This window comes from Acomys russatus, chromosome 3, assembly GCF_903995435.1.
Source record: "Acomys russatus chromosome 3, mAcoRus1.1, whole genome shotgun sequence".
NCBI lineage: Eukaryota > Metazoa > Chordata > Mammalia > Rodentia > Muridae > Acomys > Acomys russatus.
This window is the reverse complement of record NC_067139.1, coordinates 3479493-3497279: the sequence shown is the minus strand read 5'-3', so window position 1 is coordinate 3497279 and position 17787 is coordinate 3479493. Positions and strand designations below refer to the sequence as shown.

Genomic DNA, 17787 nt, shown 5'->3' with positions numbered 1-17787 from the left:
CACCATATATCTATTTTTAGAAACTACCTGTTTTTCAGAGCAGCCATGACATCTTACATTTTCACAAGAGGTATCAGAGTGATCCAATTTCTCCTTTCCAGAAATTAATGTCATTATTTAAAAATGTAGCTCTCTAAAGTATTATAGGATTTAGGGCCCATGGACTTTCTCTCTTCTGTGTTAGCGTGTTCAATGCTGTTGTCCTTGTTCAGCTCATGTATAGGCAGCCATGGTGGTGAAATTTTATGGCTGTAGCTTCTGACATTACTAGGAGAGATAATCTCATATCAAACTCCCTGTTTCTCTGACTCTAACCCTCACTTTTTCAATAATCATTGAGCCTTAGGTGTAGCTTTTGGGATTAGATCCACAACTATGTATTTTCATTATTTGGGGGTTTTGTTATTGGTCTCTTTTGAAACACACACACACACCACCACCACCACCACCACCAACAACAACAACAACAACAATGAAAGAAAGAGAGCAAAGATAGATGTATGGAAGAATTTGGAGAGAAGACAGGAAAGGAAAATGGTGTAATTATATTAATCTCAAAAGAAATAATAAAAATACATTATTTTATTCTTATTTTTAAGTCCATGATCTATTGATATAGGGTATGTAGGCTCCTACATAGATTATGTGCATCTCAGAAACCACAGTTTATACCAGGTGTGGGATATCTCCTCTTGGGTTGTTGACCGTAAGTTTCTTGAGACCTTCAAAACAATATAGAATATTTGCTTACTCTAGGATGCCCACCAGAACTTGACGGTAAGACCCTATTGTAGAAGATACCACATACATTGGTCATGACATAGAAAGCTCAAGCTAGCACTGACCAGGAGATTTCTTCCTGGTGTCTAGCTTTTGTAGTACTGAAAGGTGCTGTGTGGAGTGTTTGGGGATAGGAACATAGGGTGAGTTGTCAACAGTATTACCCAGTTTTGAACCACGTGACTCTAATAATGACTTGCATGGAACAATGTTCCATAGGTGCAATAGAGGCAGGAATGTTACGTCGGCAAACAACTGCTTTCTAATTGGATTTATGGCCCGTTTCACATTAGTAAACACAAACCTGCACTGCACTTCTGCCCATGAACCCATGATTGAAAAGCTTGGAGGTCTCTGGAGGGGATCTACAACTGTTATTCTTTAAAATTAATGTCTTACTAAACTGTTCTCTAAATTTATATCTTCATGTACAAAGGTTAGTGCAGCTCTCAGACCTTATTGGAGAAATCTCTTGGGCAACGCATGGACACACCTAGTGAAAGAGCAGGGACAGGTGTCAGCAGAGAGCTCAGCCATGAATGGCATGACTCTATCACATCTCTCCAAGGCTCGGAGTCTACCGCAGAAGAGAGGGTGGCAGGACTGTGGCAGTAGAGATCCAGGAGTCCTGGAAAGATACAGTACCTATCTGGACACGACAGGATTGCCAAACTCAAGAACTCACAACAGCAGTGGTTGCTTTCTATTGTAGTGTAGCAGTTTCCTCCAAGATTAAGACCTCACATTTTGGAAGGAAGCTTCATTAAATGCAGGATAGTAAAAGGGAGGTAAATCAACACAATGTTTCAGATAAGATGTTAAAAGGGAGAGGGAACAGAATATTCTTAGTCATATGCTTGCTAATACAGAATATTTATAGGGAGAAAAAGCCAAAATGTTCTAAGGGGAGGTGAAACACTCCATCCTGCAGGGAAGTTCCTTAAGCTGGGAAAGTAAACTTAACCCATTGGCTTCAGGAAGTCCCTAAAACTGACCAGATTCCTTCTTCCTCAAATATATAGAAATGATAAAGAATGCTGGGATTATCCCAGACACGTTGGCTGTCTAGAAGAATAAGAGACCAGTTGGACAGAACAAATATCAGCCAGGCACTCTGTAAAGGACATTTTCTAAATTTTTGAGCTGCCTACTGGTTGTGTAGTATGTTCCTGGTTTCTAGCTTTTGTGAACTGTTGTCATCCATGCTGACTTAGATTTGACGGTGCAGCATACATAACCCCTTACGCAATATTCCTATAAGTAACTCCTTGAAGGTCCCATTAATTCATCTAGTTTGACTTGGCTGGTATATGTATATTTTCTATTGTTGGGTCCCTTCTTGGGTCAGTAGACATTTGTTTTTTCTCCCAGAAATAATACCATACAAGACCTGCACAAAGTCAATACAGCCAATGTTCTGCTATGGTAAGGAGTTATGAGCCCTAAACAGAGGAGCTATGGGGAGTTGATGTCTTCTGGAGGAGGGAGAGGCAATTTTCTTTAAGGGTTTGGCTCCTGGTGGGTTGACTATAATCTAGTGGATGACATCAAATCTAGGGACACATAGACAGCACAAATAGGAGCTCGTGACTTATAATGAGTATAGGACATGGTGTTGCAGCATGAGGAGGTTGGAGCCAGTCCAGAAAGATTTGGGGTGAATGTGATGTTAGCACACTTTTAAGAAGAAGAAAAGAGTTGAAGTTGAAGTTTCTTGTTTTTGTTTTGTCTGTCTGTTTTGGAAATAGTTCTGTTCACTGTTTAGAAAGCTATCTTTTCTCTGGCTTATTTGCTCCTTTGGCAAGAATTGCTTAGACATGCCTGTGTGAATCTCTTTCCGAGTTCTCAACTCTGTTCTCTTTATTTCCACCAGCAGTCTGCTCTGCTAATACTGTTTTCTCTCAGCCACCCAGTGTAGAGCATCTATATGAGATTCAGGGCATCTTAATATCAGATAGATTCAGATATTAGTCTACTTAAACCAGATTTTAATCTAGTGTTTTTCATATAGATTTTTGAACAAGAATATTTTTTAAACTATAAAAATGTGAGTCTTCACAAAAATCGCATCAAACTTCTACATTTTAGGATATTTGATATCTGTTATGTTGAGTATCCTGACCATTAACAAGGTATGTTTCTCTGTGTGTTGAAGTCAGCTTTGATTTATTCTCTCAGCACTTTTTAGCCTCCAGCTTATGCACTCATGTTTTGTTATGGTTAAATCTCAGTGTTTAATTCCTTTGTAGTGATATTACCATTAGTATTTTGTTCATGCTCTTTTTTATATTTTTAAATTTTTTGATCTTTTTTATTTTCTGTAATTTGGTTTTTGTTTGTTTGCTTGTCAGGGGTATTATTATATATCCTGACAGGCAAGGCTTTGAATTATTATTAAGATGAAAAAATATATTCAGTGTAAAGGAAATGAAGGAAATATAAGTTAAAGATTCACAAAAATAAACTGGTCAAATCAAAACACTCACAGTACTATGTTTTGCCAAGGAATTTAAAGCAATTGAAAATAACCCATTCAGAAACTCTTCTAAAAATGGTTATTACCTATTAAATTGAATATACATATTTTTATCTGTTAACAATTCTACTTTAATGTATATGTCCTAGGGAAATACTTTCCTGAAGAACTGGGCCAATTGTTGCATTTTTAGGCACAGTAAAATAATTTGAGAGCACATAGGGAATGATCACGGCACTAAATTATGATGTATTGACAGGAGCATGTCAACCTAACTAGTGAGGACACTGTGGGAAAAAGTACTTCTCCTGTCAACAACAGTTACTGTCACTACATCCTCAGCTGGCTGTGGGATCATGAGCTTCCCCACACTTCAGTTCTGTGTACTGACAGGCCTGGCCTTGTGCAGCTCTATCTATAATCAACCCTAAGGAAACTCATTGGCATATCAAAAAGGAAAAAAAATTACTTAAAAAGGCATGAAAGGAGAAGGGGCCTAATTGGGAAAATGAAAAGGTCAGCAGGGATGGGAGGATGAAAAGAGAGTAACAAGATGAATACATAAAAATCCATTGGGTATAATAGTATATATAAGAAAGTCACAAAATACATTATGTATAATCTAGACCAATTAAAAACTACAAAGTTATGGTATTTTTATCCAATACTATACTTTACACTGATGGCCATGATTAGCCCTCAGCCATATGCTTCAAAATAGTTACATCATGCAAACAATGTCCAGAGAAAAAGCTAGTCAGGGAAAACATATGCATGATTTCACTATGAGAAATGTTGTGAGTTAATTAAATACTTAATTGTTAGCAGTTTACACTAACTGCTTTGTGGAACAAGTATAAAAATAAGAAAATGAGTAATAAAATTGAATGATTATTTGGGATTTTATCTTAGTTTGAGAACACTTGGGATATTAAGCTTGTTGAAAGTATTACTTTATTATTCTAGTGTTGAGTTCATGTGTGCTTATTTTATCAGTAGTTTTGAACTATGAATATATTGTAATGCCCCTTTGCATGATTTTAATATATTTGAGCATACATTCATATATATGTGTGTATATGTACATATATGTGTGTGACTGTTCTACATACATGTAGGTATTTGTACCACAGACATGTCTGGTACCTGTGGAGGACAGGAGAAGGCATCACATTACCTGGGACTGGAATTAAAGAGAGTTGTGCGCTGCCGTGTGGACTCTGGGAATTGAACCATGAACTGCAGGAGCAGCATGAGCTCATAATAACGAGCCATCTCTCCAACCCCAGAGTTACGAGTTCTTGAAATCGAAGAGGGAGAGGCTTGTATGTATTAACTTGAAAATGAGAAGCTGAGCCAACGGGGAAGTTGGATGCAATGAAGACATGGTTCATGAGACTCTTAGTGTACTAATAAACATTAAAAGTAGGAGGGAAACTAAGATAAGAAAAGGAAGAACCAAAAATGAAATAAAGGAAAAGGAATTTAGTCAAATAAGTAAGAAAGCTCCAACCAGCAGTGTTTAAAGCTGCTCTCCATTACATAGGTAAGACCTTGCTATTTGTTCCATGGCTTCATGCTATTTCTGTGTTTTCTATGGGAAGTTTTATAAGCAATTGAGCTATCTTGCAGGCTGTAACTATTATAAGTTTTTCCTTTGCTTATGGAACTTCTCAACTACTATTTCAAAAATGTTCTTGTTACACGAAGTTGATAGTACATGCTGAAGGATCTTGATCTGAAATTAAAAATGCTCCAAAACTGAAATTTCCTGAATGCTTTGATACCACAAATGGAAAATTCCATCTGATATTATAGGTTATATCGTAATATAGGTCCACTAGGAAAACATCCCATAAATTAGTTTCAGACTAGAATATAAAATATATATGAAACATAAATCATATGATATACTTGGGTGTATATCCTTTCCAAGATATGTTATTATGCATGTGACTATTTCAGCATTGGAAAAATACTTAAGCACTCTGTCATAAACATGTCATATAAGGGGTGTTTGAGTTGAATAATAAGATTAACTTATCGCTTTTGTTTCCTGAGACACTGTTGCATGTTTTGGAAGTTTTTCTTTCCTGAATTTTCCTAATGGAGGAGATTGCTGATTGTGTTCTTCAGGTTTGGTGGACATAGTTTACATTACAAATGGGGTATCCCTTGTTATTAATTCATAGGTCACTCATGACCATGCCTCTTCAAGGGCTGCACAGCCCGGTCCCTGGAATATCTCCCCATGTTTGCAATATAGCCCCGAACGTTAGCCTTAGGGAGTGCTAACTTAAGGCACTGCAGAGCAACCTCAGGAATCTGAAAGGAAGACCCTAAAAATACACATATTGTAGAAGAACTTTGTGTCTAGGGAAATCTAGTGTCTGGTAAAATAGTTAAACAACAGCCCTACCAAATGATAAAACCAAAAACAAAGATATTGCTAGTCATCCAATTAATCCACTTTAGTTTAAGAAAATTCAATAGATATTTGTTGAATATCTACCAAATATATAGCAGCCTTCCACCAGATTTTATTGCATAACAGGAACAGACCTGTAGCTACATTTAATTGGAATTTCTTGAGCAGGCCTGTAAGTTTCTGGAAGGTGAGGGCCTTGCTTTTCCTATGGCCGAAGTTTTCTTTGGCACTTTACAATTGCCACGTTAGTATCTATGTTCCAGCATAGTGGCACATGTCTTTAATCCCATCACTTTGAAGGCAGAGACAAGTGTATCTCTGTCAGTTTTAGGCCAGCCTGGTCTACCCAGTGAGTCCCAGAACAGCCAGAGCTACATAATGATACCCTGTCTTGAAAGCAAAACAAAACAAGCAAAACCCCCTCCAAATCTGCATTAGTGTTTTCCCTCATTATCAATTAATACTTGTTCCTGATGATGCATTTAATACATGTGTGCTGCTCACCAACGTGTGTTCCTGGCGGAGCCAGAGCTTGAACACTGTATCTTGACTGTGATGGAAAGAGTGGCCATTTTCTGTGAACTCACCTGGTACCAGGGCCACGACTATCCTCTCACTTAATTCCTACAGATGCCACAGAGAAATCACTACCCTCTAATAGTGAGGATTCGGGCCTCAGCATTCTCCAGTGCTCGGCCCACACCAGTTGCTGGATCTGTCCTCCTCACATTCTGGGTGCAATCCCTTCCTTCTGCACAGCTTTTTGCATTGTGCCAGAGTATTCTTGGCTTTCTACAAGGAAGCAGTTTAATTTATTAATTAAGTGTGCCTTCTGGTGCCAAGGAATCCCTTTAGCTTCGTTGCTCCATTTAACTGACTTATTTTTTACAGAATTGACCACATTTTAATGGTAAATCAAATTATGCTTCTCTACTCTTTTGTTTTCCTTGACTGACTGTCCAACTGCCAGGACCCTCTAAGTCACTAGCGTTAGAGATACTTAGTTACAGCCCAAGGTCAGCTACCTATTGCTTCTGGACTCTTGGGCCAGGCCTCATCTTCTTCAAGATTCCATTATCCTATCATTGGGTAGAAGATACTGCTTCCAGCCTGATCTTGTCAATAGAAGATTTAATGAAATGCGTATTTGGTTCTTAATGTAATGGGCCCTCTTTACAGAGCTTTGCCATAACTGCTGATATTGCGTTTATTACAGCTTTGGTTAGCTTTAATATGCAATTTCAGGGTAATCTCTGTTGAATGGCCTTCACTGGCCACTTTGACCTGAGTCATTTTGTTTGAAACCAGGCAGGGTTAACTATTTGCTTCACGTCGGATATTGCTCCTTCCTTGTGGAACTTTGTTATGTTCTACATTGGCTTAGGTCTCTTGTTCCCTATCCCCTCTCTCATAATTACAGACAAATTTGGTGCAAATTCATTCATCATTATTGCCTGTCCCTCCTTTGTGCCTAACATATCAGAGTTGTGTGGAGTTTGTTGAATTAAGTGAATTTGTCAAATGGAGAGTCACAGTAAATTGCATAGATTCATCTTCTCTGGGCATCTTTGCTAATGCCATTACTCGTATCGCCTCAGTTCTGATATGTGTAAAGAAAATATGCCTTTGAGCTGCTTTTCTTGCTTTCCATGAAAGTTTTGCATTGGATACAGGGCTTCAGTATGCATGTGTGCGGAGCAGGGGTTCTCGGGATTGAACCTAGGGTCTTGCACACAACACTTATATCCAGAGCCCTGTGCCTCCTCTTTCAGTTTTTAGACAGGGTCTTATTAATTTATCCAGGTTGACTTTGAACTCACTTTGTAGCCCAGGTAGGATTTGCATTTGGGATACTCCTGCCTCAGTATCCCAAGCAGCTTGAATTATAGGCTGGTGTCCATCGGGGCCAACTGAGGGGCTGGGGGTATCAGTTTTTAAATTTTTGCTTTTTTATTTGTTTTTCTAGTGCTACGTTACAGACTTTCTTCTTCCTCCATAGGACTTTATAAAGGACTTACTTTTCTTTAAACTCGTATTTCCCACATCACTCTAAGGTATACATTTCTCACCCCATCATTAATACATTACCATTTGACTGTCATTAGGCTGTCATTCTAAAAAACCCTTGAGAAAGAAAGAGAGTCCTTATTTTAAGTAGGCCTGATACTTTGCTAAAGAGGTTAGTGCACTATCTAAAATTCTATTCTTGGCAAGAATAGGCTTTTGAAACATCAAGAAGAAATGAAATTCAGAGGAGCTACCAAACAATGAAAGGTCTAGTGAGAAAAATAAGTAAAGCATGGGAGGGAACAGCCAATTCTAAGCAAACTGCCAAAGGACACAACTCATGTAGGAGTTCCAGGGAAGGACTTGTCTTTATTTTGAAATAACCTAATTTGCAATAAGAAGAACCTGAATGGCCAGATTGAATTTAAAGTCACAAAATCCACCTGAAGAAAACTTAATAGGTTCAAGTCCATGAAGGACTGACAAGGAGACTGGTGAGAAGTGCACTGCTCTGCCATAGGACCCAAGCTGGTTCCCAACACCCCCCATCAGACTGTCTATGCCTGCTTGTTCTTCCAGCTCATGGAATCTGATACTCTTTCTTCTGGCCTTCTTGAGCACCAGCCTCCTGCCAGAATATACACACAATTTTTAAAAATCTCTATGAATATCCCTGAAGATTTTCGGGTCCATTTTTAGTGGCTATAGAACAAAACAATTTTATTTAAATTTTTGTATTAAAGTTCGAGATACCAGAGGCTTGGCTACATGAGAAAAGGAAGCGGAGACATTTACTAACCCTTCCCCAGGAAGTGTTTGAGAAGAGGTGGCAGAGGGCATGCCTCAGTTTCCAGTGAAGCTTTGATGAGGCAGCACACTGAAGTGAGTGGCTAAGACTGATGTGAAGACGCAGTCTTTTGGCTTCCGAGAGATCTGAAAACAATACTGGGCAAAGCTCCACAAAGAACGTTGCAGAATTACCCAAGATTCCAGATCACTGGGAAGTTTTCCAGGGACAGTACTGTCTCTGGGAAGATGAGACCTGATCCATGAGAAAAACCCACCAGGTGTTATCAGCTCCACACTGTACGCTAAAAGGTGATTGTCTGCCAAGGGAGGTGGTAAAGCCCCTCCTACAAGCCTGAGCTCAGTCCAGCCCATTTGCTTTATTGTACAAATGTCACGACAGATAACAGTGAGAGATGGCTCTTAGCTTCTTGTGCCAAACATCAGACAACTTCGTATTTTTGTTTAAAGCTAAGTATTGATCAGGTAAAAGTCTCAAGCAGGAATTCCTGCATGCAGACAAGCACTCAAGCTAGAAGTGGAGGGAGTATGATCCTTAACGCTTCTGGGAAGTTTTTTTCAATCAACTGCCGCTAGCTCTCGCTTCGCAAAACTTTGACATATGTCCCTTGACCTTTACCAACTACCCTTTCACGTTTGACACTTAACATTTGCTACGTGATTAAAATTCAGCGTTAATTAATTTCAACGCTATCAGTTAAGTTATATTTAGCTAAGAACACTCACTTTGTCTTTTGTGAGTAGCACTGCCGCGCTATTACAAAGAGGTAGTCAGGAGGGCAACAGAGATACGAGAAGAGAAGAATGATTCAGTGTGTGGATAATTGTTTCGAGTGAAATTTAGCTTGGTATTTTTGTTCCTGTCCTCAGCAGAACTGAGATTTAGCACCTCCGGCTGGCATTTAGCCCCCACCCCCACAGAGAAGGAGGCTGTGCTGGGTGGATGCTGAGAATGAGCCACACCAGAATTAAATTATAACACAGTTCTAACACTGGCAAGGGTTTTCTCTGGCCAGCTCTTGTGTACAAACCTGGTGATGCCAAAAGAAAAGCAAGGTATTGCTAGCAAGGCTCTCCATATGGCATGGCACTGGCCTGAACCTTGGGGGTTGACTTCTTGCTAGAGAGTTACTTTCCAAAACAGTGGACATTCCTCACAAAACCTTAGTGCATACAAGAATACTTAAGCATAACTGATTTGTATATCCAGCCTTAAAAGGTTACCTATGAATTTGTCTTGTTGATGACTTAGTTCATAGTGTGACCAAAGTGCTTATTAGCAGTAGATATTGCTCTCATCTCATTTTCCTATTTTCCTGAGCACTTTTTTCTCAAGGAAGATATGCTTTTATTGGCTTCTTTATTCCATGCACCTTTACCCTATGAATGCATTATGGTAACAGTGTAGTTGGCTAAATCTGAACCTCAAAATGCTATAGAGCCATTGTCGCTGCTATTCTGATATGAACTCAAACTCCTTAAATGCACTGCACCACTGAAATGTTTCTGTCATACACAGGATAGAAAGAGAGGCCTACCCTCATTTGACAATGAAAGAGAAGCACAGTTTATACTTAACTTGCTGACAATCCAACAATCCAAGTTGGATCCTTTGAGTATTCTCAAGTATTCCCCTAGCTGTTTAAAATGCTTCTTAGAAATAAATACCACCCCATCTCATTTTCCTATTAGTATTAGTATGTAAACAGTGATAATTGTTCTAAATTTTTTATCTATAGTAATTCAACTTTTATGGTCCAGAGTGTGACTCCAAGCCATCATGACATGCTCCGTGAATAGGCAAAGCAATTTGATTATATCTAGCAGATTTTGGATTCTTGAACAACATTAACAAAAATTTAGCCTACATTTCCAGGTTTTGAAGGCAGATAATAAGATGCAGGTATATGTCCCTGGTGAGACGCTGTAATAGTTACCTGACTTGGGGGTCTTAGATCCCAAGCTATGTTTATTTTTGTGTAAGGGAACACTCAAAAGCTGATCTTGGTCACAGCACAGAAAAATCTATTCAGCCTTCTAGCATGAGGTTTTTGGCTTTTCCTGTGTCCCTTCATCAGAGTCCTAGTCTATAGAACTTAAAAAGTCTTTTCATTGTTGAAAATATCACTGGGTTAACCTCCCTGCTTAAGTTCCTGACCCGGGCCTTCTCAATTGACTCTGCTCATATGACTATCTCAAGATTCTTGTATCCTTCATCCCAGCTGTGACTTGCCCATTGGACACTCCGATCACCCTTCACACTGGAATGATCTCCTAATTCCAATGAATAGATTCCAGGAATGCATGTGTATCTCCAGCAGCCTTCTTTGGTCCAGGTCCTAGTTTCCCTCCTCTCTTTCTGGCTACAATTTAATTTGCTCAAGTTCTGCCATTTCTTAATGGAAAAAGGGGGAGGGGTGACTTCTGACATTATAGCAGCACACTTAGATGAAAGGGGGAGATGACAAACTAGATTTAAAGTAAGTAAATGTTTTGAAGTGCAGGAAGATTTTGTACAAGTTTATTTTCTAATTCATGAAACTTAACCTTTTTTGCCTCAATTGGTGTATATGACAATTTTCAGCTGAAAGTTAGAGGCCTCTGTTTTGTAATATCTTTCTTCAATGTTAACTAAGAAGATGGCTGTGTATATATTTTGCGATTGAAGCTAGTTTCCTTCTGTGAGATATTTTCTGGTTTCTGCTTTCAGGTGTTGCACAATGGCCTTGTGATGGAGATGAATCATCCCACTGTGGGGAAGATCTCAGTCCCAGGTTTGACACCTTTTTTTGTTATGTTTCTTAGCACCTTCATTCATCAATTGTGCATATGCTCCCTACAGCAGGGAGCTGAAGTCTTCCTCAAAAATGTATTGAAGAACGATTCAAACTATAATTTTTTTATACAAGGGGAATGCTTTGACTATAACCATAAGAATGTATGCCAAGCCTACAGGCTATGTCTTTTCTCTAAAGAATGTTGAAATAGTTCAGTGACAAAAATGCTCATGTTTCCTCATTTCACATTAGGCAGTTATATGCACATGAAAGCACATTATGCAATTATCAATAGATAAATAATAATATGATATAGCCAAGAAATGTTCATGTGAAGATAGAAAGGAGAAACAGGGATGTGGGACTGGGCATCTCTCATAACTATGACCTACTGTATAGATCTTGACTTTCCAGATCAAAATTTTAAGTATTTTCATTAATAAACTTAGGTTTGTAAACACTGACTCATACCACATAAACTCACCAAAGTCTATAGCTTAAGCAAAATGCTATTTTTATTTCCAGAGGCGCCGTCTTTGCGGTAGCCAGGAGCCTCACACCACTCCCAGAGCATCCCGTTTTTACATTTCATGAACAACCTGATAGTGATTTATTTCCTAAAGCGTCTCAGATAGTGACCATTGATAACTAAAAACCATGTGACAAGAGGAAGAGTGACGGATAGAATCAAACTGAGGGAATGTTGATGTGTCAGGGGATAAGGAGGGTTCTGTATTGATTAGGAAGATAACTGAGGGAGTCACACGTGCATAGTCTATAAATGTTACATAATGTTTAGAAAGAGGTTGAAAAATGTTGATGAAGTCTAAGAAGGCCCTTTATTCATTCATCCATATAATGAACATATGGTGCATGCCAGGTATTGATTCTGATTCTATTAATAAAAAAATAAACGAGACAACTTGCACCCCACATGCAGATGTTATACGTATCAATGTGTCAATTATTATGGACTATAAGCGGCTGCTTCTGAAACTGTAAATGAAGGAAAGCAAAGTGTGCTTCATAGAGACTGACAAGGGCACAGAGGCCTCCTATAGTTTGTGGGGTTGGGGAACATCTATTTAGTAGGATGTTTTACAAGCTAAGATTGAAGAGAAACAGAGGCTGGCTTTTGTAGAATAGAAGAGCACTGTGAAGCCTGCTGTAGGAAAGATCAAGACAGACCGTGGGGCTGATAAAAATGCTTAGAGCACAAGCAGAAGCTTGAGACCCCAACCAACCGGGACTTACCCCATTCGTAAGAGAGCAAAGTAACTTAGAGTGTCAAGTCAGGACATTACTACAAGGCCTTCTATTATGGTTTCTTAAATGTGTTAGAATCCAAATGGCAATTCTAGTACTTTTAGTCTGAGAAGACCTTTAAAGTATATTGTTCGTTTTCTAACTTTTTAACAGCAGAAACGATTTTTTCCAAAACGTCTCTACATTTTCAGCAAATCAAAGGAAAAATGTTGCTAGTTGCTACATGAAGAGTCCAGCCAGTTATCTTTCTTGCTTTACCCCCTCCACGTGCTAGGATTAGCCAGTGTCCCTCCTTAGAAATGAGAGTACTGTTACTTAAACTTTTTCTGAGGTGATGTGTTTTTCTGAAGACATGTGGTCAAATGTCTTCTTGCCCAAAATAAGGCACCAAAACCAGAAACAAAGAAATGGTCTGCTCAAGTATAGCTTTGAGAATTAGTGAGTCTAATGGGGTTACTTACAGGAACATGGTAGTGGATTACTCACAGAGACATGGCTACTTATAGGCAATTATAACACTGAAGAATAACTCTCATCTCCTCCAGTAACCATTAACTGCATACATACTTTGGAAAGGGGCACTTCATAATCCCGTCTTCCTTAGCAATGGTTATAAATCTTTTATGTGGTGATTGAGTCCTCCACTCTCCATAACTGAAAATCAGCAGGCCTGGTTTTAAGTGGGTACCAGGAGAATATTCACAGTTGCTGGCAGTTCAAGAGAAAATAGCCCCGCCATGCTCATAGGACAATTTCACAACAAACCCAAAAACAGAGTTCTGAGTTGACTCCATATCTTACAGATGAGGTCACAGAGTCAATGGCATCCCCATAAATTAGAGGAAGCAGCCTCCATTTTAAAACGATACAGTTAAAGAAAATCAGAACCCAATGCAGAGTGTAGGAGAAACTCATTGGAGAGGACACTTTCTCCATTGATCTGATGTGAATTTGCTGATTTTTATGGAAAAAGAATAAAGAATCAGTCTCAGAAAAGAGATGTTGTTGTTGTTGTTTTTAAATTTCTAGAAAGGATGACTGTCCACTCTGGTCCGTTTAATCTGCGAATGTATCAGGTAGTTATGGTGATGACAATGACACATAACAAAGAACCACAAAACCTTAGTTGCAATCTACTTCTTTATTGCCACAGGCTGGCATCAGATGGGTGGCTTTTCTTCTGATTAGCAGTGGCTGCCTTAATTTCTCACTGCATGCTGGCCTCACTTCTGCTAGGTGTGTCTCTCATGTCCCCATGACAAATGACTGAACAATAAGAAGGCAAACAGAGAATACAGTGTCATTTACGGCATTGACATAGAACCAAAAAGCCTATTTGCCATTGACTAAGGCCATTTTAATCTGTTTCCATAGGGCAGGAAACACCCAAGCCTTTGAGACAACTTTGTGGTGGAGGATGTGAGCTTAAGGATGCACAAATAACTGGGAGCAATGATGTTCTCAGCCCTCTTGTACTATCTCCTTTGTGGTTTTTTCCCCCTGTAGATGATTTCCTTTTAATTTATATACAATTCAAGAGTCCTTCTGCTATGTCTATTTTACTGACACGATTTCTTTCTATAGATTTATCAGTATGAAAAATTTCCAACTTCAGGCTCATTAATTTTTGGTTATCTAATAGAGACATATTTTGAATTTGCTAAACATAGATCTATAGATTTGTATCTAAATATATTCATCTTTATATTTATAGTAAAGTTCTTACTAAATATTAACTAACCTCATCTATATTTCCTTTGTTATTAATGAACTATGACACATGTTCAATTTTCATGTGTTGCATAGTTAGTGTCTTAGTCATTACTGGTAACGTATATCCTGAAAAATAATATATTGATTTTTAGAGACAGAGCCTTAGTATGTAGTTGTAGCTGACCTGGAACCCACTATGTAGGCCCAGCTGGCCTGGAACTCACTATGAAGACCAGGCTGGCCTTATATCTGTAGCATTCATCCTGCCTCTCCATCAAAGGTGCAGAGATTGCAGTGTGAGCAGCCACATCTGGCCTAGGAGCATCCTTAGGCAGCATCTGGTACCTTATTTTTAGATGTCAAATCCACATGGTATTCCCTCAGCTAAGAGCTCCTACATAGGTACCAGCGTATTACACCCCAAACTACTGCTTAACCACTGTCAAATACTTACCTTTCACACACACACACACACACACACACACACACACACACACACTAACTAAAATCTGCATTCTTGTCACTATTCAAGGATGCTAGAAGGGGTCAGCCCTGACAGAGCTTACAGTTTGTAGGCAAAGCAGGCAGAGACAAGAAATATGGACAAGATGGATGAGTGTTTCCATGGAAACGTGGAGGCTGTAGCAGATGCTCTCACTGTCTGGACCAGAGAGACCCTGCATAGTATACAGACTGAAGAAAGTTCCTCTGAGCGGTGTGGTGTAAATAGATCTTTAAGTACTGTTCTGTGTCCCAGAGGAGGGCATGAGAATATGCTAGAATTGAGAAAACTGGAAGAAAAGGCTCATGGTTACTCTAGAGAGTGACCGTGATGCCATATGAATGAGGTCTTAAATAGAACTAATGATGGAGCTAAAACTAAGTCAGAGATTTCAAAGACATCTATGGCAGTGTCTCTCTGTCTCTTCTGTGTGAAGTTTGAAAGTGGGAGTTGGAACTGGAGCTTGGACAGAAACCCCAATTCCAGCAGAGTAGATGATCATTGATTGATTTTAGGAGTGATTTCTGTTTCCACCGAAGACTTCTGTTAAATTTACAGTGTCCTCAGTTTTAAACTGTGAAACTGATTAAAAAAAAAAAGCCTGCTTATTAAATATAGAAAATAAAGTCATATTCAACTCCCAGCAGAAGTTCTACAATGAGACAGATGATATAAACACCAACTGACTGTCACTCTAATGGAAAGAGCTTGCATAAATTATCGTGAAGTCTGTCAGTTCTCACTGAACCGCTCACTGAATCTTCTTGCCATGCCACCGGCCATTGACCTATTAGCCAGAGCTGATCCTGATGTCCTCCCATATTCTGTGGAAATGTCAAGATGGCCTTGGTGCTGTGCCCTAAACTCCAAAGGCTGTCACTGTTATAGACTTTGATGTGTATTTCTTAAGTTGCTCACTAGAACCTTTCAAATTCTTACCCATGAACACACATAGTGCTCATTTGACTCCAGGTGCTCCTTAGCAGCATTCAGTGGTGACGGCATCAGTGCTGTCTCTGAGGGGATGCAACCTTGTACACATGTGGAAGGATTCTAAATGGAATTACCCTGTATGCTTGTTTCTGATCTGTGCTTTCCAAAAAGAGCTCCAAATTATTTTAAATAAAAATTTCCCTACATTTTCCTACACAGTATTTTAAAGCAGATAAAGCAGGAAGAGTCACCACCAGTTTAAACCAGTTTAAACTAGCAGGTACTAGATAAAGCAGGAAGAGTCACCACCAGTTTAAAACAGTTTAAACTAGCAGGTACTAGATAAAGCAGGAAGAGTCACCACCAATTTGAACAAGTGAGGCTTGAGCTGAATTATTGAAAACATTTTAAACTTTAGTGAATTTTTAAAATTTGAATTCCTTGCTAGACTTTTCAAAAGGGATATCCTAAAACATCCTTCTGGCTTTGATACAGAAAGTCTCTGTGCTCATAAAGTTAGGACAGAAAATCATATCAGCACTGCCTGAACCAACTTAGTATTAGAAGCAACTATAAACAAAAACAAAAAACAAGCAACAAAGCTTTAAGAGATGATCTGCGGCAAGTTTATTACGTATGAGTTTTTAAGTCAACATACTTTGGAAACGTCTGGAAGTTTCACTTCTTTCGATTGTTTGCAGATTAAGGCATGATCAGGAAAGGCAGTGGCTACCTCATCTCTTCTGTGGGTGGGCAGACATCTTCTGCGCCGTGGACGCTGACGCCGTTCCCTGTCACTTCCATGTTTTTTCTTTTCTTTAGATGCAAAAGTAGATGTTTCTTAAATCAAAGTATAATTAAACTTCTATACTGTGTGTCAGCAATTAGGAAAACTGTCACAAATCTTACCTGGCAAAAGAAAGACTAGGAATAACCAGGGTTTCTACAGTTGCTCCTCTGTACGGCTCAGTACATTTGTCTCCATAAGGCATCCAGTGTGAGTCCCAAACAAGAATGAAAGATGAAGTGAGCTGCTCCTTCCAGAGAGAGGCCTCTCCAGTGATTCTTCCAAGAGGAAAGGAAAAGATAAAGCAACGTTCTTTGTGGACATTTAATTGGACTTATAGAGTCTGTGGTACTTCTTCAACTCTCTCGATGTTAGAAGTATGACAGACATAACCTGATCAATGCCTAAATGCTGAACTCAACATAGAAACCAAAACAAAACTGAAATAATGACACAGGAAGGCTGGAGGCCAGTGACAGGAAAGAATTTCTCTCAGTGGGTCCATTAGACACATTTTGGTATTGGCTCTTGAAATTTTGGCATGTTAGCTGGATCCAAGTTTCATTTTCTACCCAGAGAAGTCTCTTTCTGCATAAGATATTTATACTTTATAGTGGGTCTTTGTTATAAATTAAATTAAATTGAGCATTCAAACTCATTGAAAAAAACCAGTAAAATATATGTTAATAAGTAAATAGAGAAATATAAAACTATCTTCCCGTTCCTACTTCCATGTTAAGGAGTTTAGTTAGATAATCAAGAAGTAACATTGTCTTGGCCTTTACGTAACTTCCCCATGGGGCTAGTTGTTTGATTTCATCACTGCTTTTTCTTGGATGCGGAGGGGGCCATTTTAGTGTTCATTAAAGGAAGACTGGCTCTACATGTTGCTAACCTATCGAGAAGAGACATTGGTGTACAAAGATATACTATTTGCCTGGATTCAAAAAAAAATTTTTAACTATCGCATAAATCTTTAGTCAGTTAAGATGTGTTGCTGTAAAGAAGACATAGCAAAAGAAAATGTTATTGGCGGAAGCCTGCTTTTCATTAAAATATAAGCTAGATGGGTGGCAAGCATCTGTAATCCCAGCTGTGAGCAGGCTGAGGTAGGATTGTGAGTTTAAGGTCAGCCTGGGCTACATAGCAAGTTTCAGACCAGCTAGTGGAAACAAAACTCTGCTTTAAAAATAGAGATGAATATAGTGTAAAACTAAATTAAAAATAAAAGATCCTAGTTGAATTTTGGTTAAATAGAGAGCATTGTGTTAATACTGAAAAGATGCTGGTAGAGGTAGAAGTAGGAGAAAC

General features: G+C 38.8%; 1 protein-coding gene across 4 annotated transcripts in view; it reads left to right on the top strand.

Annotated features, from left to right (window-relative positions):
- The window catches only part of Sugct (succinyl-CoA:glutarate-CoA transferase), a 713158-nt gene that overhangs the window by 584050 nt on the left and 111321 nt on the right, over positions 1–17787 (top strand). For all 4 annotated transcript variants that reach the window (XM_051168026.1, XM_051168018.1, XM_051168042.1 and 1 more), the window contains one exon: positions 11209–11272. In XM_051168026.1, coding sequence (XP_051023983.1) covers positions 11209–11272 — 64 coding nt within the window. The remainder of the gene's footprint in view (positions 1–11208; positions 11273–17787) is intronic.